This window comes from Setaria viridis, chromosome 4, assembly GCF_005286985.2.
Source record: "Setaria viridis chromosome 4, Setaria_viridis_v4.0, whole genome shotgun sequence".
Taxonomy (NCBI): Eukaryota; Viridiplantae; Streptophyta; class Magnoliopsida; order Poales; family Poaceae; genus Setaria; species Setaria viridis.
This window is the reverse complement of record NC_048266.2, coordinates 37199171-37224145: the sequence shown is the minus strand read 5'-3', so window position 1 is coordinate 37224145 and position 24975 is coordinate 37199171. Positions and strand designations below refer to the sequence as shown.

The following is a 24975-nucleotide window of genomic DNA, read 5'->3' as shown; positions in this document are numbered from 1 at the left end:
CAATAAATAACGTACTGCACAATTGATTTTTCATAACCATAAGTAAAAGCGTTCTCAATTCAGTTGTAAGTAGATAACACTCCTAGCTTAAAATCTGCAGAGGTAGTGACAGGATTGGGGAAGGGAGGGAGGAAAAGAAAGATGCGCACTGACAATACTAAGTGATACAACCAAACCCAGTTACATCATGTCGTGCGACCAAAACATGGGCATTCCCTGCATGAATATGTCGGCAGGCTCGGTATCAGAACCAGCCATGAATGAACAACTGTTGATCATTGTCTAAGGGCTGCCTCATCTTTCTTCAGCTGCACTTAGGGGCGCTTATTATCATGCTTACGAAGGCCCATCCTGGATTTGGCATATCTAAAAACATGTTAAGGAACTTGATCAAAAGTAAAAGAAAGATGAATGGAAAGTACTGTGATTAGCATGGTTACTATTAAAAGCTCTAGCATGCATTGTGGCAACAGACAACTGGTTTAAATGAGATAATAATTGCTACCGCAATGATTGCTATTTGTTAAACTTTCAATGCCAAGCTCTCATGACTTGAGGTGGGACTGAAGTATTGAACAAACATGAACTGAAATCAAAAAATGAATTTTAGAAGTTAGCCTAAATGATCTGGTGATTGTGCTTGCAAAGTCCAGGCATAACAAATATGTAATGTGACCAACTCTCATCAAATGGTAATGATTAAAGCAATCAAATTGATCCTACCGATATATTTGCATCCAAATAAACCCTGAGAAAAGAATTTGCAGCCAAATATACAAGTAAAAGGCTAGATTCCTTATTGTAGGATACTCTAAACGTATTCCCTCGCCAGGTGATGAATACAAGATAACTCCTTGGAGACGATTTAGGGCTTCAGTCGAGCTGTTTGCATCCTGCAGACATGAGATTAGGTTTAGGGTTTTACTTTGGAAAGAAATTCAGGCACATAGCAGTTGTAAAAAAATATTGTGCAATTCAAAAATGTGACTTGAGAAAAAGCAGCATTGCATTACAATGAACAAAATGCTAGTTTTCAGCTGTTTAACAGTTGCTACACACTATTTCATGGCATCACATCCAGAAAGCTTTGTATTGACAACTGTGTATGCACTAGGATATTAGAACTTGATGAGATATTGTATTGGCAGCTGTGTGCGCAGCAACAGATTAAAAAATCACATATATACAATAACCACATCAAAGTAAACCTGAAAGCATATAAATTGTTTAAAGTACAATTAGCACAACCTTAATTGATTGAGTTCATCTTGTTAACATGCCAAACTGATATAATTGAAATTCAGTACTATATGATGAGTAGATACATATTTTCCTTTCATAACCCACTTAACTCATTTACCAAGGCATAACTGCATTTCCTCAATTCCAATCCAAAACACATTAAACAGAGAGAATCTCTGCAGGATTGAACCAGCAGGGAGGAATCTAATTAGATACTCTGAACATTTAAGACATCTCCTTGGTTCAATTTATCTCTACAGGATTGAATCACCAGGAAGGAATATAATTAGATACTCTGAACATATGAGACATCTCCTTGGCTCAATTTATAGTCATTGATGTTTCACAATATCTGCCTAGTGATGAAATCAAGTGTGATATTTTTGTGCCAGTTCTAATTAAAGCTTCTAGATTTGGCATGAACTGAAAGGTCAACCATTATATAACACGAACCCTGTATGTACACCATAAGCCACGTAACAAAAATAAAACCACTATAAGTCCAATGCAGTGGGTGTGTGGCTGGAAATTAAGAAAAGGTGGTATGATAGTTCACATCACTGATTCATAGACAATAAAATAAAATGGTAATCAGGGACACAGGAAGAATAGCACTTATACCATGAAATCAACAAATGCAACAGGATTTCCAAGCTTGTTTTGCATCTTCAGCTTCACAAATCCCGCACAACTAATCACGAAAATAAGGTTGTCAAAAATAAAAATAAAGGTTTTATCACATCTCATGAAGCGTAACATTGGAAATACCTCGAGAAAACATCTATGAGCTCTTGCTCTGAACAAGCTGGACCAAGGTTCGCAACAAAGAGAGTAGGACATGGAGGATTATTTTGAGGGGCAAATGTGGATGGATCCTGCAGGCAAGTGCACAATGTAAATATGTAAACCTCGCACCTCTTTCAGTAAAGCATCTCATCCAGAAACAGGAAGAAACAGACTAAAAGCTGAAAATATTGAAACATTTCACTTTCTTAAATCTTAAGCTTCACAGTCCTAGTTCATAGACATGGGACTTTATTCAGTATTCCATTGAACACTTCAGTTTTTAATATGGCTCACTTGGCAGGCCAACATCAAAGGTTTGTTCCTCATCATCTGGGCATATGCGAACATATGTTGTACTGTATGTGTGGACAACCAATTAAAATACAATTGAAGTCATTAAGTTGACAACATAATATAGGCCGTTTACATTCCGACTGCAGATATAAGCAGCCAGTGCACGGATAATATTGTAAATGCAGGAAATGGCTTTTTCTTCTAAAAAATATGTCAAACTTCTTGTGAATGAAACAAATCACAAAAGCATATATAATGATAGAACTTGACAAAATGTATCAAACTTTGTAGCAATTCTTTACAGCTACCATATTAAATACCAGGATTATCTGTTAAAACGGCACATAGGTTTCCACATAAAACCGTCAAGATAGCAAAAATTCCCCAAAAAACTTGAAGTAACTAAACTGGGACTACTGCTAGAGAGTGACCCCCCTAAATCCAAATATCTTGTTTCGTGCTTCAAAGTTTAATTTTAAAACAACAAAGCATCATACATATACATATCAAGAGACAATGTGTGAGACTATAACTTACCTTCCTGACAGAAGTACTAGATTCAAGGTTTGTGTAGCTGCAGAATGGAACAGTGTTAATTAGAATTGTAATATTTCCTAAATTATAGCTCCAATGTAATATTGATTGTCTACGTCCTATTATCAGCTGGTGGGTAGCTTAAAGCAGACCCCCAACAAAATCACATGATAAAACTGTGCTCAAGTATCGTGCCATAACCTTTGTGCAGAAGGATAACCACTCAAGCTGTGTGAAGAATTACCCATTCCAGATATGTAAATATTGCTTCCAGCACCTGATAGGGCGCAAAGTGTGCCAAAGATGTGCAAGGTGAGTGCTTTGTAAGAATGTTCAGCCATGTGAGTAAAAGGGGCACTTCACTGAGGATAGGAAGTCACAGATATACACATTTATGAATGCAAAGAAAATAGTGGAATATATACTGTAGGAACTCATGATAAACTAATTTCCTTGACAGTTAGAAATCAACTGTGTTGCTGGGAGGGAGTAGAACTGTGGATTTGGAACAGCCTATGCATTGTTCATGTGATCGTAGTGGAGCTACCGTAAGCTCTAAGCACTACCATCATCATGCATAGATCAACAAGGTGTGAAAATACAGATGGTTTTCTTTAATGATATCAGTCTCAAAAGCTACTTGAATGATACCTGAATCAGGAAATCCCATAGGTTTCCTAGTTCTTTTCTCAGGAGAATAAGGTGAAGCATCATCTGATGAGACCAAAAGTATGTCAGCATCAATGAAGAACCACACAGTAGAGTGGGAAAGATGTTCTGGAACTGAAGGCTACCTGATCTCAAGCGCTTTGATCTGGAATTGGATTTTGCAAGATCCACATGAAGAGAACAGTTCTTCTCAAGGTCAAATACCATTCCCTGCAACAAAAAACAAAAAGAGTCAATAATATTGCTAGTAACTTGATATAAACAAATTGCTTGCGGGCAAGACTTCTGACACGGAAACAATCACTTTGGAAGTATGGTGAATTGGATGAAAATCATGTGGGTAATTTAGCTGAACTGAGTGAGACTTTGACATATAGTTCAACAATGTCGTGTGGAACTCTTACATTTGTGGCATTCAAGGCAGCTAACGCAGATGGTTGATCTGCAAATACAGCAAACGCATACGCCTACAACACAGAAACAGTCGATTAGGTTAGATATAACCTTCAAGAAAGGAACAGGAAAAGGGAGACCTCCAGGCCACAAGTGAAATCCCTAGCGGTGGGGCAAACCTAGGGGGCTATAGTATGGAGAGGGGAAAACCTGGGAGGATTTGCCCGTGCGGAGATGGGAGGAGACGTATCCGGGGAAGTCGCGGAAGAGGTTGTAGACCTCGCGCGGCTTGGCGTCGGCGGGGAGGCCAGCGATGAAGAGGGTGCGGAGCTCGTCCCGCTGCGGGAGGACCTGCTCCGCGCGGTCGTAGTAGGAGCCGTAAGCGGTTGGGGGAACCGGCGCCGGGGGGTAGGCGTGGCGGTACGCGCCGTACGGGGAGGTGCCCGGCGGGGGAGGCGGCGGCGGGTAGGAGGAGGAGTGGTTGAAGTACGAGGCGGCCATGCGACGCGCGCCCGCGGAGAGCGGGGGGTCGGGCAGGCGGCGGCTACAGGCTGCGGCGGCGCCGGAGTGGGTTGAGAGTGGCGGTGGCCGGTGGGGTGGTCGAGCGGACGCGATCTGGTGAGTTCCGGCGCGGCGGTGCGGGTTCGGCTGACGGAACTGGGGTGCTTTTCAGTTTCAGGTGACGGGGGATGGTTTTGGACTCCCGGAATCCGGGGGTGCTTGTTTCTTCGGTACCTAATGTTTAGGTAACTAGAGCAACTTCAAGAGGCTGCTAATCTTACTCTCAATACTTTTTTTAGGAAAAAGAAAGAAAAAATGAACTCCAACAATCCACCTAAACTTTCCTTAATTTTTTAGCGACGCTAAAAAACAGCCTGCCACCGCGTATATTTTAGCGTTGGCGTTCCTCCCCAATCCTGATTCCCGCACACCCGCGCGTCCCTTCCGATGGGCCCAATACGATGACGTGGCCTGTGTTTGAAATATTGGGGGCTATTTATTAGCGATCTGTTGTGGACTGATATGCTTTTGGGGGAAATTTTTTTTGGGAGAACCCCCAATACATAGTTTTGGGGAAGAATTTTTTAGATACTCTTGAGTATTAAATATAGATTAATTATAAAACTAATTGCATATATGGAGACTAATTTATGAGACGAATCTATTAAGCCTAATTAGTTCATGAATTAGCAATGTGATGCTACAGTAAATATGGACTAATGATAGATTAATTAGGCTTAATAGATTTGTCTCATGAATTAGCCTCCATCCGTGTAATTAATTTTATAATTAGCTCATGTTTAGTATTCCTAATTAGCCTCCGAATATTCGATGTCACATGAATTTTAGTTCGGACTAAAGATCTAAATACCCTCTTAATAACTTTGACATGAAAATTTTCAATATTTAACTGAATCTTACAAATTTGTACTCAATCTTCTGATTGAATCCTAAATTCCTCTTCCAGTACCGAAACTATCGTGGTCCGTGGATACATATTCCATGGTATGTGTTTTGTATCTTTAACTGCTATCGAAGTAGACATTAGAATTGCAAAGAAAAATATGTGTACATGATTTCTAGATGTGGCGGTATTATACAAGACGAAGGTATTAGACGGTAGTTGAATTAAAGATAATTCCATCAACACATCACATATAAGTTAGATAGCAAATGATGGATTTGCATAATAAGATTTATTTTTAAAAAAATTTGATAAGTACTACATAATTTACAAAATTACAACCTATGTCACATGGCACATGGTGGACTGGTGATACTGAAGCCACGCAGCCTTGCACCAAGCAACAGATGTGGAATCGGCAGGAGAATATGTGCAGACATATTAATGAGGGGTATGCGGTAGATGTTGGCAATCGGTATGGGCAAAAACGAGTCTATGTGACTATGTTTGCTGTCTTTTAAGTAACACGCTGCAGCCTCTAGAGTAACACGCGAAATGAGTACGATTGATTGACAAGGAGGCGAAGTAAGCCATGAAACCCACAGGAAGGGTGGGGACGTGAGACAAAGTTTGTGATATAGAGGTAACCTCTAATAATTTTTTGTCGTACGAATCTAATTGCCAGCCGCTGACATATCGCACTATGCAATTTTCGCAGTTCTAAAATGTGGCAACAAGCATCGAACACCCTCCACCATGGCACCACCTCCTAGACAGCTTACCACAAGACTTTTCTACGTAATAATAACAATAGATAAGCCTTATAAATTAAAATCACTCTAAATCTCTCATAAGAGCTTTGTTACAATGGTTCAATTGTAGATACTTTCCTTTTTTATTTTATTTTGAAAGAAAAACTAAATAGATTTACACATAATTAAAAAGGTATCATAATAATTTCTTACTGTTGACGTGGGATGAGTACAATTTTATCGGTTATTGATTGTGAGCAATAACAACACTAGCAAGAGTGCAAGACAGGCTAGCGCAAAGAGCCATGGTATGCAATCAAGGACAAAGGACTATCTTTCCTGTAAAATAGTACTAAAGTCTGATGTATTTTATATTTGAAGATAAAAATACTGCCATAGAAAGTGAAAGAGTAAAATACATCACGGGTAGCTAAATTTGTCTCGTGTGATTAAACAGGTACCTCAATTAGAAAAATACATATCTACGTATATAAACTTGTTTGGGTCACAAGAGGTACTAATCATGGTTCAGAACTTCAGGTCCTACCGATACCAACGTGGTTGCATGCCAATACCAACATGGTAACCAATCCACCATAAAAAAACAGCTCGCTAGTTTGAAAAAGACTAAAAAAATAGATCACACCTTAATTAGTGGCGCAACAGAGATGAATTGCAAGCGACTTGGTGATGATCGATCGAGGATCGTGAACAAAGGGGATTATTTGTCCGCGGTCTTCGATCACCTCTTGTTGCGAGATCATCTCCTTGTCGCTTACAAGTTGTGTCTACCGCATCAATAAATTAAGATTTGATCTATTTTTTTAGTTCTTTCCAAACCAGCAAACTATTTTTTTAAGGGAGAATGGTTGCTATGTTGGTATTGGCATGCAGGGACGTTGGTATGAATAGGATCTGAACCACACAATTTGTGCTTCCCGTGACTCATCTAAATAAATTTAGTTATCACTCAAAATGAAATATTGTGCATATTAAAGACGGGGCTCTTATGTCTGAACTCTTAACATGATTCTAACATTCAAAGCAAAAAAAATCCATTCTTCTCAGTAAGATCTGCATGACATGGTTCACGAACCAAACAATTGTTGCAAATCGGTCAGTACAACAGCACATGAAACTAATGGGGTGTTTGGATACCCTCGTTGAACTTTAGCACCTGTCACATCGGATGTTTGATACTAATTAGGAGTATTAAACATAGTCTCATTACAAAACTAATTGCACTGATGGAGTCTGATTCGCGAGACGAATCTATTAAGCCTAATTAGTCCATGGTTTGATAATGTGGTACTACAGTAACCATTTGCTAATGATGGATTAATTAGCCTTAATAGATTCGTCTTGCGAATTAGACTCCATCCGTGCAATTAATTTTGTAATTAACTCATATTTAGTCCTTCTAATTAGCATCCGAACATCCGATGTGATGCTGTTAAAGTTTAGCACATTGTATCCAAATGCCCCAAGCTGTAAAATCTGATACTGAACCAAACGCCCCCAAGCTTCAACCAGCATTAGTTCTGCTCCAGCTTATTCAAAATCGTCCTCATCCCTTGCTACAGTGCTGAGTGGGTGAAAAGGGGTGAACGAGAGGCGGACTTCCTTCCGGCGGCGATTCCGCCGGGCCCTTTCCTCTCCGGCGGCCGGGTTGGCACCGGAGAGGGAGGAGGGCCAGGGAATCATTGTGCGGATGTATATAGGGTAGGTAGGGTAGTATCTACGCCTAGGGCTTTGCTCGCCATCGTCGGCGATGGCGGAGCTAGGGTTGTGGGGAGTAGCGGCTGCGGAGGAGCTATTCCGTCACCGAATAAGTTTCTTCGTCGGCTTTGAAGTCGATCCTTTCGTCTTCTCCGGCGATGTTCGTCCTGCCGGAGGTTCGTCGTTCGTCTCTTTCGATTTTGGTCGCTTGAAGGAGGCAACGGCGGATCCTTTGCGGCTTGCTTTCCCTCTGCTAGCTGCTGTTTGGGGTGGCAGGGTGGAGTGGAATTTTTGTGGCATTCGAGTTGTGCATGGATGTCTTCTTTCTTCTTTGGATTCGGTTCTTGGATTGCTGGATCCCTTCCTGATGTTGCCAGAGCTGGTTACTAGAGCATCTGGGCTGCGGTTTGTGGAGGAAGTGCGCGGTGGTGCCAGATCGAGGAGACTGACGGCTGACGTTCTATTACCGAGAACCTCTTGCAGCTATCCAAAGCTTGGAGTCCGTTCTTCGATTTGGCTCGGCGAGTTTGGGGGATTGATGCTCGGGTGTCAGCCTTGGCGAACAGTAGGTGTAGCAGGGATCTTGTTGTAATTCTCGTTTTACTCAGGCTCCTTTCTGCAAGAAAGGGATGTACTGCTATCTTCTAATATAAGTTACATCCTTTTTCCGGAAAAAAAAAAGGTTCAGCCAGCGTTACAGGAAACCAAGCTGGCAGCCCGGCACTGCAACGCCGTCACCACCAGCCCACCACGGCGAGGGCACGAGCCTGGCACCGTGCGTTCCCCATTTTCACCGTACGCGCCCGACAAAAGTCCCCGAACCCACGCGTCGCCCGGCACCGGACGCGTGAAAAACTCCCAAAATTCCCCCGCATCCGCGGTAATCCCCCGCGCAACGGGACCCAATTGGCTGATCCACACTCCCCTCATGTCAGCGCACGGCCCACGAGTCAGCCTCACGAGCGGAGAGAGGACCGCGGCCCAGGCCCCCACGCGGCCATGCCCTTCCTTCCCGGCGGCTACCGCACCGCCTGCTACCCTGCCGCCACCCCACCAATCCGCCGCTCGCATTTGGTTTCCCACGCGGCTACGGCTCTTCCCCTTCCGCACCTGCGTCTCCGCCTCCCTCCGTGGTCCGTGCGGTGAGCCCCACCCGCGGGTGGTGTGAGCCCGCCAACTCCCCCACCCCCCAACACACACACACAGCCCCGCTCCGCCGCCGACATCACTCATGCCGACGCCGCGCGGCCGGTAAAGAGGGAGGACACACGCCGCGCGGGGAGTGGGAGGGCGATGAAGCCGCCATCGCAGCCGCAGGGCCGGGGAGGCGGACGCGGGGGTGGCGCGCTGGGCCGGCGCGCGTTTGCGTCCCTCCTCGCGGCGGCCGTCGTCGCGGTGGCCCTCCTCTGCCTCTTCTACGGCGCCGCCTTCGCTCCCTCCATCCGCAGCGGCAGCGCCCACCCTCGCCTCCCCCTCCGCCGGCTCGGGTTCCGGGCCCGGGCGACGGAGGCGCTCCCGGCCGACCTCGTCCTCCCCTCCATCCCGGTGCGCCTGTCGTCTTACCCCCGTGCTTTCTGCTTCGATCGTTAGTGGAGTCGTGATGGCCGGCCCCTGCTTTGCTGACCCACGCCGTGCGTGTACTGACTGCTGAGGGCTTCGTTCAGGTGTGCGACGCAACGCACTCGGAGCTGATCCCGTGCTTGGACCGCGCTCTCCACTACCAGCTCCGGCTCCGGCTCAACCTCTCCCTCATGGAGCACTACGAGCGCCACTGCCCGCCCGCGCCGCGCCGCCTCAACTGCCTCATCCCACCGCCCGACGGCTATCAGGTAAGAGACACCACCGTGTATTGCACCAATGCGTGCACTTGTCTGTTGAGCGTTGACTGTTGTGCTCATGCTGATGTGATGTGCGTGATGATTACTTAGGTGCCCATCAGGTGGCCAAGGAGCAGGGACGAGGTGTGGAAGGCCAACATACCTCACCCGCACCTTGCCGCTGAGAAGTCAGACCAGCGGTGGATGGTCGTCAACGGTGATAAGATCAACTTCCCTGGTGGGGGCACCCACTTCCACACTGGCGCTGACAAATATATTGTGCACCTTGCGCAGGTTTGAGATATTCAACTTCCTGCAGTTAGTCGACTGCACATGGTGGCTATCTTAGGCTAATGGGATCAATGGTTTTTCTTTTCTTTTTTTCATATGGTGGTAGATGCTGAATTTTCCAAATGGCAAGCTTAACAATGGAGGGAATGTTAGGAATGTGCTTGATGTCGGCTGTGGTGTTGCCAGCTTCGGGGCTTACCTTCTTTCGCACGATGTACTTGCAATGTCTCTTGCTCCCAATGATGTGCATGAAAACCAAATTCAGTTTGCCCTTGAGAGAGGGATCCCAGCAACCCTTGGCGTGCTGGGCACAAGGAGGCTGCCATACCCAAGCCGCTCGTTCGAGATGGCACATTGCTCTCGTTGTCGGATCGACTGGCTTCAGAGGAACGGGATATTGTTGCTGGAAGTTGATAGGGTGTTAAGGCCTGGGGGATATTTTGTGTATTCGTCACCGGAGGCCTATGCTCAGGATCCCTTCAACAGGAAGATATGGAGACGGATGAGCGATCTTGCTCGAAGAATGTGTTGGCGGGTTGCATCTAAGAAGAACCAGACGGTGATATGGGCCAAGCCATTGGCCAATGGATGCTATATGAGGAGAGAGCCTGGAACACGTCCTCCCATGTGCGAACGTGACGATGATCCAGATGCTGCTTGGAATGTACCCATGAAAGCATGCCTAACTCCATACTCTAAGAGTAAGCACAGTTCCTTGATTTTCCTTGAGATCATCAAATGCCTTGATTTCCCCCCGTGTCATTTCATTAAGAAGAGAGTTTTATGTCCAAAGAGAGACCAAAGATAAGAGATTACATTAGTGCCACTGCTAGGAATTAGGTGACCACAACCATTCCTTCTCCCAGATCAGACTAAGAATCTGGGACAAGTGACCGAATGCCTTAATCTTTTATGCTGCCTCTTATAGTCTGGTGGAGTTTGAATTCTATATGGATTATATGCGAAGAAAATGCATGGTGCCATAACCCCTGGGCTTCCCATTCATGCACCAATAGGCTCAAACAGTCCCCCTTAGTTGTGTCATTGTAGACCTCAAAGATTACTCCCTCTTTTAAGTTGACAGCGGTGCCTCAACTCTTTTACTATTTCCACACTAATTTGTTATTGGGAAAAGTAAATCACGTGTTTAATGCTTTACTTTAAATTGTTCCAATATTTTACTGTTAACTAAATGACATGTTGTGTGATTTGCTAGAATAATTGTACGTCTTCCTTGCTGAACCGACATATGTAGTCTATGAGTTATAGCACTATATTGCGTATTTGGATTGAGTTCCGGTATGCATGTTCTTACGGTTCTGGAACTATTGATCAACGAATTCGCCTTGCATGTTTTCCTTGGGAAATTGTAAATTCAGTATTGTTCTATACTTCTGTACTAAATAGCTCAGGTATCAATCATGTGTTGCCTCCCTTTTGGTTTAGCACACTGACATTCTGATTTGGCATGATCTTTTGCCTAACTAGGAGTTAACAAGGTTAAAGGCAGTGAATTGCTTCCCTGGCCACAAAGGCTCACAGCACCACCACCTCGCCTTGAAGAGCTTGGGATCAGTTCAAACAATTTTTCTGAAGACAATGTGAGTAATGGCATGATTTTGCAATATAAGCACACACATCTTTCTGATGGTGATCTTTTTGACATTGAAATATCGCTTGCAGGAGATTTGGCATTCTAGAGTAACTCAGTACTGGAAGCACATGAAATCTGAGATACACAAGGATCCCTTTAGAAATGTTATGGATATGAGCGCCAACCTTGGTGGATTTGCAGCATCTCTGAGGAAAAAGGATGTCTGGGTAATGAATGTAGTTCCTTTCACGGAATCTGGAAAACTAAAGGTTATATATGATCGCGGTTTAATGGGGACTATCCATAACTGGTAAGAACTTTTTTCTACTCCCATTCATTTATATAATTGTTTCAAGGTATGCCTACAATTGTTAGAATAATTTTTTTGGTTTGTCGTCTAACTTTAATTAACTAGAAAGTACAGATGTTCAAGTTGCTTTTTAGCGATTGTCCGTATAAGCTCATTGTTATGCGCAGAAGTTGTGATAAATTGTTTGGTTTCTAAGATGCAATTGCGTGTAATTCTGTGGAACTCACTCAGCCATGCAACTAGTAGATGGTGGCAGATTGGCTCCACTCCACTTGCATGGGACAGGATAACTGGCAGTTATAGACACGGTTTCAGAAATTCAGGTAGTCCAGTTGTCATATTTTGGAAGATGGTGTAGATGGTAATAAGTCATGGCTCATCATGAATTCATGATTGGGGAAGCCGTGCAGTAGTTCTCTCCATAAGAAAATTTCCCTAAATTGCTATTATGATTACACAAAACTGAAAAACCTGAGCCTATCTCCAGATCTGATCCAGGTGCTCCATTCCATTGTTTCTCTCCATTTGTAATGACTTCCATGGTTAACTTATGGCTGACAAGTGTTTTGTGCATTATTCTGTGTATATCCATACTCAAATGCTTCAACATCTGCTTCTAAATTCATTATTTGTGGTTCTTTTTAACTGAAGGTGTGAATCATTCTCGACATACCCGCGCACCTACGACCTCCTTCACGCCTGGCTTCTATTCTCTGAGATAGAGAAGCAGGGGTGTAGCCTGGAGGATCTGCTGATTGAGATGGACCGCATCCTTAGGCCTCAAGGTTATGCGATCATCAGAGACAAAGCCGCTGTCACAAACTACATCAAGAAGCTTTTACCAGCGCTAAGGTGGGATGACTGGACATTTGAGGTGAAAGCTAAGAAAGATGCACTCTCGTCGGGTGATGAAAGAGTATTGATCGTGAAGAAAAAACTGTGGAATCAGACATTGCAAGATTTGTAGCAGTCGTAGCTCTCGTTGATCCTAACTGTAGCTAACTGAGTACGGTGATTATCCTAATCTTCAAGTGTAATATAGTTCTCGACTTTTTGTTTTACCGGTTGTGATGGAATGTTAAGACTTAAAGAGTAGAGTAGCAGTTATACCACATATTACCATAGGAATTAGTGGAGCAATTCGGAGTGCTCCACTCCTCTCGTGAACTGTTTGTTTCGTGAAATGCTTGCGAATAGTCAGGGGCTCAACAACCACTCTCCGATTTGCATTGACCCGACGTGAACTGTCTTTGTGCTTGTTTAGATTAAAATCATATCGTGCTACAGGAGAGGTTGCATTGCTAGTACTCCCTCCGTTCCAAATTATAGGTTGTTTTGCTTTTTTAATTCATAGACTTTATTATACACTTAGATATACAGATGCATAATAATATCTATGCATGTAGAAAAACCGACCTATAATTTGGAATCGGAGGGAGTAACGTTTACCGAGCCAACAACTAAATTATACTTGTATGTGTTGTTGAATCTCTATTTGAGCTCTAATCGACAACTACCAAATCCGTTGAAGTTGGTTAAATGACTTCTAAAACCTTTAACTTACGATGAAGAGATTAAATGTTTGTAAAGTATCTATTTGAAATCATAATTTTTCATGAATCAGTTCTTTTTTTTGTTGTTGAAAATTTCACTTTTGATGAAAGTAACTTGAAGCCCCTGAACTGTGAACACTGAACAGTAGTGAACGCAGCTGGAAAACCGGTTCCGGGTACAGTCCCCCCGACCTCGCCTCACTTCACTCGGGAGATCCGAACAGTTCGCTGCCGTCGCCTCCGCAACCGTGAAACCCCCGCGCGCCGCCGCGGAAGAAGCGGGGAGAAAACCCCGCACGGACGCCGGGCGGCGGGGGCGGGGGCGGCCGCACCATGGCCGAGCTGCGGCACGCCACGGCTGCGGCGGCGGCGACCCGCGCCTCCAGCTCCCCGTCCAAGCGCGACGCCGAGGCCGCGTCGGCCTCGTCCCCCCTGGTCGCCTCCCCCCGCGTCGGCGGCGGCAAGGACGGGCTCCGCCCCCACCAGAGGTGGTCCCTCCCGTCCCCCGTCCGCTCCCTCCTCGCGCTCGAGGACCCCAGGTCGCCCGTCGCCTCCACCTCCTACCGGATCCTGGTCGCCGCAATCGCCTGCTTCGCCCTCGCCGCGCTCTTCTCCGCCCCTTCCGTCTGGTCACGCCTCGTGAGTTCTCGATTCCTTGATCACTGCATCTCAATTACGTTCATGGAGATCTCCTGCTTGCTACTTACGCTCGTGTCGGTGCTGGACCCTAGAACGCGCCGTACCTGTGCCACAAGGAGGGGATTCGGCTCCACTGCCCCCGGGTAATGAGGTGTTCATTTGAGCGATGCATTAGGGGGCCTGTCAATGTGATTGGGACCTGAATTGTTGTTTTGTTTGGCTTGGTATTACGCTGCAGGTGAGCGATCGGGACTCTCTGTGGGAGAATCCTCGTGCAGCAGCCACTTCCTGGAAGCCGTGTGCTGAGCGTCGTAGCGACGAGATCTCAGGCAAGTACATAAACTGAGTGTCCCAATTGAAAAAGTATATGGTAATTGGTTGACTGCTTTAGTTGCATCCCTAGTTTGCTCTTTGCTGTAGTGATCACTTTGATTCGTTGTTAGTAACGTGGACTGCAGGTCATGATACTATGATAGTTTTTCATTAGTCGATGCACCACTCTCACGCGTGCATGTACAGACATTAATCCCCCAATGCAAATTCAAGGTTAAATAGGCTTAACCACCTTGTTAGCACACTTTAAGCACCGAGGGCAAACTTAAACACCTTATCCACCTTATAAGCACTCGGTGCGTACGGTGTGGCAAAAAATAGCCGGTTTAGTTACCTATAAGCACCATGTCTAAGTACCTTCACTGTACATGCCCTATTGGGAAAGTGTTTTCACTTTGCAAGGCCTGACATGGCAAAATTCGCTTGAAGTCATGGTCCTGACAACTACCAGTTTGATCTCCTCTATTTTGCAGATCTTGTGTCAGAGAATGAAACCTCTGGGTTTATATTTATTCATGCTGAGGGTGGATTAAACCAGCAACGTATAGCTGTACGTATGTGCCCTTCTCAGAATTTATGCCCTTTAAGTAGTAGTCTTGTGAACACATGAGTTATTCCACACCACATTCTTAGGCTTACAAAGGAAAATCTTGATGTACCTAATCTATTTGATTTTGTAATTCTTTCTATGGTATTTGTGCTTAATAGTATAATTTTGGAAAATCGTCATTTTGTTGCCAGCTAATTTTGTTAGCTTCTTATATAGCATTACCTTTTCTAGTGAAATCTGCACATTGTCTTAGTAGAATTGCATCATTACTAATTTGTTTGGAAAATTGGATTCATTTACAGATATGTAATGCTGTTGCAATTGCTAAGATAATGAATGCCACGCTTATACTGCCGGTGCTAAAGCAGGATCAAATATGGAAAGATCAAACGTAAGTGATGAACTATGATTTCCTCTAAACAACTTATGGTCACCCTTTTTTCTTACATTACCGTTTTCATGATTCCTTCAGTAGTTGAGAACTTTTATCTTTTTGTGCAGGAAATTTGAAGATATCTTTGATGTAGATCATTTTATAAATTATTTGAAGGATGATGTGCGCATTGTTCGAGATATTCCTGACTGGTTCACAGAAAAGGAGGAGCTTTTCACCAGTATAAAGTTAGTTGCTTCAGTTTCAGCTATCCCTTGTGCTAAAAGTTACACATAGGATTGATACTGTTATTGTCGATATTACCCTTTCTCATCTCAAAATAAGCACTATTGTTAGTGAGGGTATTATTATACCTTGATTACACAAACCTGAAAATAGGCTCCTTTTCTTTTTTGATGATCACATGAACTGATGAACCTGAAGGGCAACCTGACTGGACAACTGCTCCTGCTTGCTTTGTATAGCCACACTTGCAACCTAGTTGCCTAGTCATATACACAATTGCATCGTTCACTTTTGGTTTTGCAAGAGTTATTATCCTTATACAGCACTGACACAGCTAGAGATTGTGTTTTCAACTCTCGCCTCTAAAGTTCCGTATGTTTGTTGTAACAGGCGCACTGTAAAAAATATCCCAAAGTACGCTTCAGCACAATTTTATGTTGACAATGTGCTTCCAAGGATCAAAGAGAAAAAGATAATGTCCATCAAGCCATTTGTTGATAGGTTAGGGTAAGTGTAGCATGGCATCAAGATGACAATATAGTTGAGACATTTTTTACCCTATGGTTGCATCTATAGATGTGCTAATTATGTTTAAGCATGCCATTTCAGGTATGATAATGTTCCAATGGATATTAACCGGCTCAGGTGTCGAGTTAATTATCATGCTTTGAAGTTTCTACCTGACATTGAAGAAATGGCTGACAAACTAGCAACAAGGATGAGGAACCGAACAGGCAATTTAAACCCGTACATGTAAGCTTGGTCCGCTGTCTTCTATTTGTCTTGCTTGCAATTGACAAATTGATATCACATATTCAATCACACTTGCTTTCAAAGGGCTCTTCATCTGCGATTTGAGAAGGGCATGGTGGGTCTTTCTTTTTGTGATTTTGCTGGAACTAGAGAGGAGAAAGCTATGATGGCTACTTATAGACAGAAACAGTGGCCAAGGCGGTACAAGGTGATGTGAATTTTCAGTTTTTTTAATGCCAGGCGCTGACATAATTCTTAAAAATATTAACGGTGGTGTGCACTATTTGAATATATTCTGTTCACTTGTACTTGTGTGCAGAATGGATCACACCTATGGCCGTTAGCACTAGAGAAGAGAAAAGAAGGCCGCTGCCCACTCGAACCTGGGGAAATTGGAATTATTTTGCGTGCGATGGGGTATACAAAGGAAACTCAGATTTACGTTGCATCAGGGCAGGTGTACGGTGGAAACACAAGGATGGCACCCCTGAGGAATATGTTCCCCAATCTGGTAGGTGCCTTTGAAGTTTACGCAGGCCCCTTGTATCTTGTCTTTGATATTTTAAAATATAGACAGGAACACAGAATGCAAAGAAGTATCCAAAGCAATACATATAATTGAGATAACTAATCTTAAACATTAGCATTGTAGATTTATGGAGTTTATAGAAGCTGCCCAAGAAATAACTGATCATGCTGCTTAAGAAGCAACTGAGCAATCCTTTGATAAATGCAGGTTAGCAAAGAAGATCTTGCAAGCAAGGAGGAGATGGAGCCTTTCAAGAAGCATGTAACCAGCCTTGCTGCGCTGGACTTCCTGGTATGCCTGAAGTCAGACGTGTTTGTCATGACCCACGGTGGCAATTTCGCCAAGCTTATCATCGGCTACCGCCGCTACATGGGGCGCCACCGTCTCAAGTCTATCAAGCCAGACAAGGGCCTCATGTCCAAGTTCTTTGGCGACCCTTACATGCCATGGGCGACTTTCGTGGAGGACGTGATGATCACCCATCAGACGCGAACCGGCCTTCCTGAGCCCACCTTCCCACACTATGACCTTTGGGAGAATCCCCTCACACCTTGCATGTGTAGAGCTTAAATTATAGACCACAGATGATTGTTGATAGTTATTCTTTGTTCATAGGCTGATACAGCAAATTTTGTATAACTTCTTTCTACCACTTGTACTGGATATTAAACCCTAACTGATGCAGAATCCTGTGCTTTCTTTCCACGTAAACTATAGACGTTTTTTTTTTCCGATCAAACACAAGGATTTTGTTAGTGACCACCAAAAATCATGTCATCGGCATAATTGTATTTGTATACCACTAATGTGGAGAGCATGATTTTCCTAGTTACATTCTTCCACAGATGTGAAGGTTCGTAACATCGCTAGGCAGAATAATACAGCATCTACAGAATAATACTTCGATCCTAATGTTTTTGTGATGGATTTGACGATTCACGCAACAAATACGGTGTCAGCCGGAGCAGCAGAAGCGCCACCTGCCGCCGCCGTTGCCGTGGCGGTGCCTGCCGTCGTGGAGGATCATTCCGGCTGGACGACTAGGCCGCAACTCTACCAGTCTTTCAGCTGGCAATGCACAAAAACGTTTACACCCTAAGCAATCATGCGATCGATCAACAGATAACAATTCAGAAAACTGAAGCTGAGACGGACAGAGCACTTGCCGAGCTCGTGGAACAGCTCGCTGACGTTCTGCGCCGTCTTGGCCGACGTCTCGGTGAAGAGGAGGCCGTTTGCTTCCGCGTAGTCCATGGCTTCCTGCAGGCATCAGGATCGCAGAACAGATGCAGCAACATGAGGATTCCTGCCTGCCGTTGCAGCAGGCTTGATACATGAAACAGTTGTGCTTACCTGTGTCCCAACCTGCCTCCTTTCTTCCAAATCAACCTTGTTGCCTACTAACGCCATCACCAGATGTGGATTCCCTGCTTTAATTTTGATCAGCATGTGAAATGTAGCATTGCATAGAAGAAAACTTGAAAGAAGCAACACTGGAAACGAAATGATGAGATGAAATGTAATAAAATAGCATGTGCCTTGTCTCTGAAGCTCGTCGACCCATCTCTTCGCCCGCATGTACGAGTCCTGCAGGGTACGAAGCAGGACGGTTTGCAAATCGATCATGGCGATCTGAATATGAGAGGTCAGTCAGTAAACTAACCGTGCTGGTGATGTCGAAGACGACGACCGCGGCGGCGGCGCCGCGGTAGTACATGGGCGCGAGGCTGTGGTAGCGCTCCTGGCCGGCGGTGTCCCAGATGTCGAGCTTCACGGTGGCCTCGTCCAGCGACATCACCTGCGAGAAGAAGGCGGCTCCGATCGTCGACTCCTGGCACTCGTAGTACAGTCCCTTGGCGAACCGGACGACGATGCTCGTCTTCCCGGCGCCCAGGTCCCCGAGGAGCACCTGCGAAGCCATGAACGGTCAGACGAACGAAGCTGCGCTGCAAGCCTGCAACTGCACGGCCGGCCATGGCGGAGCCGCGCGAGCACGCAGGACGGGAGGCGCATGCATGCGCGTGTTGTGTGCACACACCAGCTTGGCCTGGATGATGGCGTTGCTCGCCATCGATGGACGCGGCTGGAAGAATGGCGGCGAACGGGCGGCGCTGTGGTTCTTCTGTCAGTGTCAGGCAGGGTGTGGAGCATGCAAGGAGCAGGTGCGGAGGGAGCACGGCGACGAGCTGGTAGGTTTGTCTGTCTGACCGTTAGGTTCGGTCGTGGGCTGTGCCTGACATGTGTCTTCTATTATGGGCTCCTTTTACATGGGCCGACTCGGGTGCTAGGCTAAGTTGCTCTTAAATGGCCGCCCCTTTCTAAGACGACAAAACTAAACAACTTACCTTTTGGTTTTGGGACGGCGCCCGGCAGAGTATGTTGCCTGACATGTGTCTTACGGAAATGGTGCATCATATCATCGTATATCACATAATTGGACTCGTATCCGAATAGTATCATGTGCTTAATTACAATTCACAGACTTAAGAGGCCCAACCGCTTTATACCGGACAAATGCACACATATCCATGCCAGATTAAAGAAAGATAAGCAGTAGGGAATCCACATAATCTTTGTACTAGTTAATGAAGAAAATCATGAGGATATCAAGATCTTCCCTGTATATCGTTAAAATGTCTCAAGTTGGAGTGTATATATGGTGACCTAGCTATGCGCGTTGCTAGATGCATGCCGTAACGCGTAGTATACTTTTCATGCTGTGCAAATCTGATACAAAGTGAGATGGGTATCCTTCTGGTTGCTGTGGCTCTGTTCGTGCTGCTTCTAGCCCATGGTGCCGATGGATCTCGGAGCCATCCAACAGGTGAGGAGGTCAAACAAAAGTCCCACGCGCCCATCAATGGAACAAGTTCGATTCCTGGCTTGATCGACCACGTCTCACCTCACCAGGATTCTTCTTCTGACGCCAATATCGTCTGCGTGAGTTATTCCGATCCGCTATGTGCTTGGTGCATCATCGACCCCTTTTTCACTTCCTCATGGAGGCTATTCTTGTTTTTGGTGGAGACAGTAATGTAGGATAGCTACGGCGCATTGTGAATTTGTGATAGAGCACAGAACATTGTTTAATCTTTTGCTTCTGAATAGATGTTATTAATTAATTGTTGCTCATAACTTAATTAGTTTGCATATCATGGTGCCGCAACGGCACCAAATGGTTGTTACGGGTTTATCGGAACAATGGACGTCTATGGCTTCCCGCTGGCGCAAGGACAAGGGAGTGCGGCAGCGGTTTGGATTTCAGACGAAGGAGATGGCGCACCATCTAGCCTGAAAAACATTATGATTGGTTGGGATTTAAGTATAAATATATAACCTATATATCTGCAATTTCAGGAAATTGGCTGACACTCCCGTTGCTCTCGTAGGTTTTACCCGACCTGTACGGTGATTCCAAGACCCATTTCTATGCCAAGTGGACCGTGAGTTTCTTTTTTGTTTTTTTTTTCTGAATCCACAAGGCGAACCGATAGCAGTAGCTACCTAGCATGTTTGTTTTAAGTTTTTTTTTTAAAAATGTATTTGTTTTAAGTTTCAACATGGGAGTGTTTCTCCTCTAATAGCTAGTCTAATGTCACCGCAGAATGATGGGTTCCAAAGCACAGGCTGCCTCAACATGAAGTGCAATGGTTTTCAGCCTGAAAAAGGTGCAGCCATCACTCCTGGAGATGTCATCGACCACGTATCATCTCCCAACGGAGTCAAGCGAAAAAAAAAATCTCAACCTTAAAATCATCAAGGTGCGTTACTTCTCGTACGTTCTTGCCAGAGTGCGGTTTCGCTTGCTCATCATACTTTACATACATGTATATATATAAGTATATACTGACAGAGACATGATCCTTATTACATGTACAGAATGGCACATCAGGTGACTGGCTCGTGCACTGCGGGCTCGATCGGGAACCCCAACTGATCGGCCGTTTCCCTAGATCGCTCTTCACCGGAGGCTTTGCAGACAAAGCAGTCGGCCTAACGTTTGGCGGCGTCGTGTCAGCACCCATAACGAAGCCAACGCCAATGGGAAGTGGGTACCTGCCAACGGATGTCAAAAGCGCTGCGTCCATCGGCAACATTCAGCTCGTCGACCAAAACGGCTAGAATTTTGGCTCAAAGCCCACAACGCCTCACGTATTTCGGCCTGCATCTCTTCTGTCTGAGTTGTTCCTCGATTCGTTGCATTGCCCACACGCGGAAAGAGTCGTCTGTCGCCCTCGCTAGCCCCTCCCGTGGCCCTGCCGTTGCGCATGGTGCGAGCCGCGGATGGTTGCGGCCGGCGGGCGGCCGGCGGCGAGCAGCAGCTTACACCGGCCGGTAGGCGGTACGTCTTGCCCTTGTTTCTATTTGTCTCCCCCTCTACGTACTCCTTGCTCTCAAATAGCCCCTGACTCTCTCCACTAAGCCCTAGGTAGTAGGCAGTAGGCACTGCCTTGCCGTTGCTGATGGCTACGTGCAGCGCACTGCCACAGATGGAAACCGGAGAAGGGGCACAAGTACCGCACATCCGTGCCCCTGGCCCCCTGTGCGGCTGCAGGCTTGCACCATCCGTCCATGGCAAACACTGGAATAGGAGAACAGGTTCAATTTCGGAATTTTAGATTGGCATTGCAATGGTAGATTTATGGTGTTAAAAATTTTATATTTAGTTGGACCATCCTAATCTAAAATTCTAGCTCCGCCATTGGTGACACGGAACCTGCCCAAGTTGGAGATGAATCGGAACGCCTACGCCGTGACCCCATCATCAATGGGCGATTCTTCTATGGGGGCCACGAGCAACCACCAGCGGCATGAACGTAGACTGGATCATTGTTTGCGCAAAGGCAGAGTACGTTTTCATTATTTGTGATGTTTTTCAAATTTTAAGGTTTCCAGCTCAATAATACGGAGTAATGTACAATCCTCTAACTCTTGTTTCTTCTAGCTTCTTTTCCTTGAAAAGCTCTATTCCACATGGTCTATCGTATATACTTGTTACACCTGATATGGATATCTTATTATTATAATAATCAAGTGCACGGGATCCCATGGATGGACGTCTAGTTTATGGATTAATTGTCTTTTGATATTTTAGATACTCTGTTTAAACATTAGGCAGCGGTGCATGTAGCGTTGGTCTACTACGTATAATAATGTGTGGAATTATTTCCTTTCGTTAAAGGGATGAAGCCGAAAATATTTTTATTATCTAAATAAAGTGCACGATCCAGGTGTGCTAGTACAGATCTTGTTGGCGTTGGAGGTACTAAATTACGGACCCATTTTTTTCGTTTTTCAAGCAAACCGTTGATACGAGATCGGAGTGCTCCGGTGCTTCTTCTTTCACATATTGTCTTCTCTATGCGCCCTCGTTTAGATACGCAACGCTCGCCCTTGTTCAATAGTGTCCGGGCCAGGGATACTACGACCGCTCTCTCCAAATCCTAACCACTCTATTTTTCTTTTCCCTCAGCACCGCCCACTGGATGTCACCAGGCTGCCTCCTCCGCCGGCCACCCTTGCTTCTAGGCCCCCTCTAACCTCGGAAGAATCCATGGATGTGTCCCCCTCTCCCGAAACCTCGGAACCCTACCTTGGATTCCATGAAGATGCCACGTCATCTCCTAAAACGATTTTATGCATATGTAGTTATTAGGAGGTGTTTATTGGCATTGCTTCTTAAAGTGCAAATCTGCCTACATTTGCAAATCGGCATTATGTGAAACATTGATTACAAAACAAATCGGCCTAAAGTGCATTGATTGTTTAGGTAAGGCCATCAATTATATTAAAGTGCATTGGATTATCCGAATAATGACTCATGGACAAATGCCTGAACTAGAAAACAAATTAGGATGCCGCTTTGCATTCATAAAACAATACTCCCTCCGTCCCAAATTATAGATCGTTTTGATTTTATTAGATTCATAGACTTTATTATGCACTTATATATACCCTATGTCTTGATACACAATAATATCTATGCATCTAGAAAAGCCAAAATGACCTATAATTTGGGACGGATGGAGTACAATATTTTGGCATGCTAGATAGGATAGTATAATACTCCTATATACTAGTAATACAATTCACTTCAAATAGTTTCTTGGGCATATCAAATCTTACTGTCACTAATTGGAGGCTCTTTTTGAAGCCTCCAGGTGAAGCCATCTAGGATTCTAGGTGGACACTTTAGAAAAAGAGAGAAATCCTAGAAATTCTTATAAAAAAGCAACACATTTAGCCACCAATCGGCAGACTAAAATCATCATGACCATTAGATCTATTATGTTTTCTAAGAAATTACCCACCTATGCCATTATGAAAATAGCTTAAAGTAACCCCATAAATATATATCTAAATTACCCACCTCTGATATTATATAAATTAAACTAAAGTAACCTCCTAATCTTAGTTTAAATTACCCACCTATGCCATTATAAACAATAATTTCAAATAACCCCCTAAATTTGCAACTAAATTGCCCACCACGAATACTTTTAAATAATTTAATTAAAGTAACCTCTTAAATTTACATCTATATTACCCACATGTTCTATTATTAAAAATAACATAAGGTAACTCTAAATTTTAATTCAAATCACCTTCATTAAAAATATACACCAATTTATATCAATATATGATTTTAAATTATCTATTTCTTATGCTATCAGCCCCTCGGGTCCTTTTTACATGTGTTATTAGGTTGTTCTAAGTCAAATTTGACCAAATTTATAGAGAAATATAAAAACATATATACTTCTAAATATATGCGCTATCAAAATATATTTCATAGTGAATTCAATGAAACAAATTTATTTTGGTACGAGATTTCTATTGGATCATTTACTTTTAGGAGCTGAGATATATAGTTTCAGATTAGTCTTTTTTGAGTGAAAGAGTTTCGGATTAGCTAGGAGCCTTTGAGATGTTATAGAAGTAAATACTAGTTTGTGGAGTGAAAATATAGTGCAAGAGATCATAATCAGCTTTCTTTGCTTTTGTTCAGTGTATCTTCTTGTCCTTTATGACTTGGGTGACAGAAGAATACCTCTGATGATGTGCACCTCTGATGATGAGCTTTAACAAAGAAAAATCCAGCCAAGAAGACCTTTCTTTTCCTTAGGCAAGCAATTTTGTATTCGTTTATTGACTGTTATCTTTCAAATGCCATTGCCTGTTAACGTTGTGCCTTGCATATTTATTTTCAGGTTTATTGAAATGGCTGCATACTTGAAGAGATTCCGGAAGTTTTCATATTTTCGATATATTTGACCTTTAGCCTTGATGCTTCATTATTTTATTTGCGAAGAAAAGTTAGTTCAACTTTGAGAGGCCATCTCTCAGGTTAGGCACCCTAACTGAAGCAATGCTGACCATTTTCACATTTCCCTATAAGAAACTGGATTGTAATGTTGGTCCAGTACTTCTATTAATGCATCATCCGTATTGGCATGCATATCCTCAGTGCATGTTACATGTGCAGCTATAAAGGTTTTCTGTTGCTTTTGATTCCTCTAGCGGAGCACATATGGTTTCCTTGTGGGGGATCATATTTTCCAATGATTGGCTCTTTGTTCCCTTGAAGAATGCCATGGGTTGTTGGCCGGAGCCTTCCCCTGCCTGAACAAGTGCACACCGATGTTATCCTTTTTTTTGGCATATCTGGAAAGCTAGGAACGCCAAGATCTTTGAAAGACAAGACATATCACCTACAGAAGTTCTTCGCCGGGCTGTCCACGATCTCGACCTATGGAGCTGCAGATACAAGCAACTGTCTCACTATCTCCACACCTGGCGTGCTTTTCTACAGGCGCGCCTCTGATACTCGCTTTTGTAATTCTGATCCAAGAACCTCACCTGTAATCTCAGCCTGGTATGCCAGGAAAATTTGGTGTAAAGTGACCCTATCGATCAATGAAAAGTAGGTGGGGATCTTCCCCCGATATTGTTCGAAAAAAAAGCAAACTATGCTAGAACTGTTAATTCATATTGTTCCTCGCCAGTTTGGTTCCTGTTCACTTAAAATATGATAGGGACTTGCATAGTTGCATCAGCCCGCTGGTTGTATTTTTTTTCTCTAGTATATATCCTTTTGAGAACTTCATTTTTTCCCTATAAATTTTGGGATACCTGACCAAGGAGTGAAGGTATTAGAGAATTGAAAGTTCAAAGGAAAGTAGCCTCATAACA

At 44.1% G+C, this 24975-nt stretch overlaps 4 protein-coding genes across 4 annotated transcripts; 2 read left to right on the top strand and 2 right to left on the bottom strand.

Annotated features, from left to right (window-relative positions):
* Positions 1 to 7: 7 nt before the first annotated feature.
* LOC117853341 (uncharacterized) lies at positions 8 to 4603 on the bottom strand. The gene is made up of 10 exons (XM_034735730.2): positions 4129 to 4603; positions 3930 to 3992; positions 3651 to 3735; positions 3508 to 3570; positions 3058 to 3133; positions 2860 to 2896; positions 2011 to 2117; positions 1864 to 1933; positions 811 to 893; positions 8 to 366 (listed from the first exon to the last, which is right to left on the bottom strand). The coding sequence occupies exons 1-10, from the start codon at positions 4417 to 4419 to the stop codon at positions 315 to 317; spliced, it is 927 nt and encodes a 308-aa protein (XP_034591621.1). The 5' UTR covers positions 4420 to 4603; the 3' UTR covers positions 8 to 314.
* Positions 4604 to 8824: 4221 nt separating this feature from the next.
* On the top strand, positions 8825 to 13039 carry LOC117852475 (probable methyltransferase PMT9). Its single transcript, XM_034734578.2, has 7 exons — positions 8825 to 9339; positions 9459 to 9623; positions 9723 to 9905; positions 10009 to 10603; positions 11391 to 11503; positions 11586 to 11806; positions 12458 to 13039. The coding sequence occupies exons 1-7, from the start codon at positions 9088 to 9090 to the stop codon at positions 12771 to 12773; spliced, it is 1845 nt and encodes a 614-aa protein (XP_034590469.1). The 5' UTR covers positions 8825 to 9087; the 3' UTR covers positions 12774 to 13039.
* Positions 13040 to 13548: 509 nt separating this feature from the next.
* On the top strand, positions 13549 to 17493 carry LOC117852476 (protein PECTIC ARABINOGALACTAN SYNTHESIS-RELATED). The gene is made up of 11 exons (XM_034734579.2): positions 13549 to 13998; positions 14091 to 14141; positions 14237 to 14327; positions 14805 to 14881; positions 15184 to 15272; positions 15383 to 15502; positions 15891 to 16007; positions 16110 to 16253; positions 16338 to 16461; positions 16573 to 16764; positions 16990 to 17493. Exons 1-11 carry the CDS (start codon positions 13693 to 13695, stop codon positions 17350 to 17352), a joined length of 1674 nt encoding a protein of 557 aa, XP_034590470.1. The 5' UTR covers positions 13549 to 13692; the 3' UTR covers positions 17353 to 17493.
* A 44-nt stretch (positions 17494 to 17537) lies between these two features.
* Positions 17538 to 18853, bottom strand: LOC117852477 (ras-related protein RHN1). Its single transcript, XM_034734580.2, has 6 exons — positions 18821 to 18853; positions 18446 to 18691; positions 18321 to 18369; positions 18136 to 18209; positions 17949 to 18042; positions 17538 to 17850 (listed from the first exon to the last, which is right to left on the bottom strand). The coding sequence occupies exons 1-6, from the start codon at positions 18851 to 18853 to the stop codon at positions 17738 to 17740; spliced, it is 609 nt and encodes a 202-aa protein (XP_034590471.1). The 3' UTR covers positions 17538 to 17737.
* Between the last annotated feature and the right edge of the window lie 6122 nt (positions 18854 to 24975).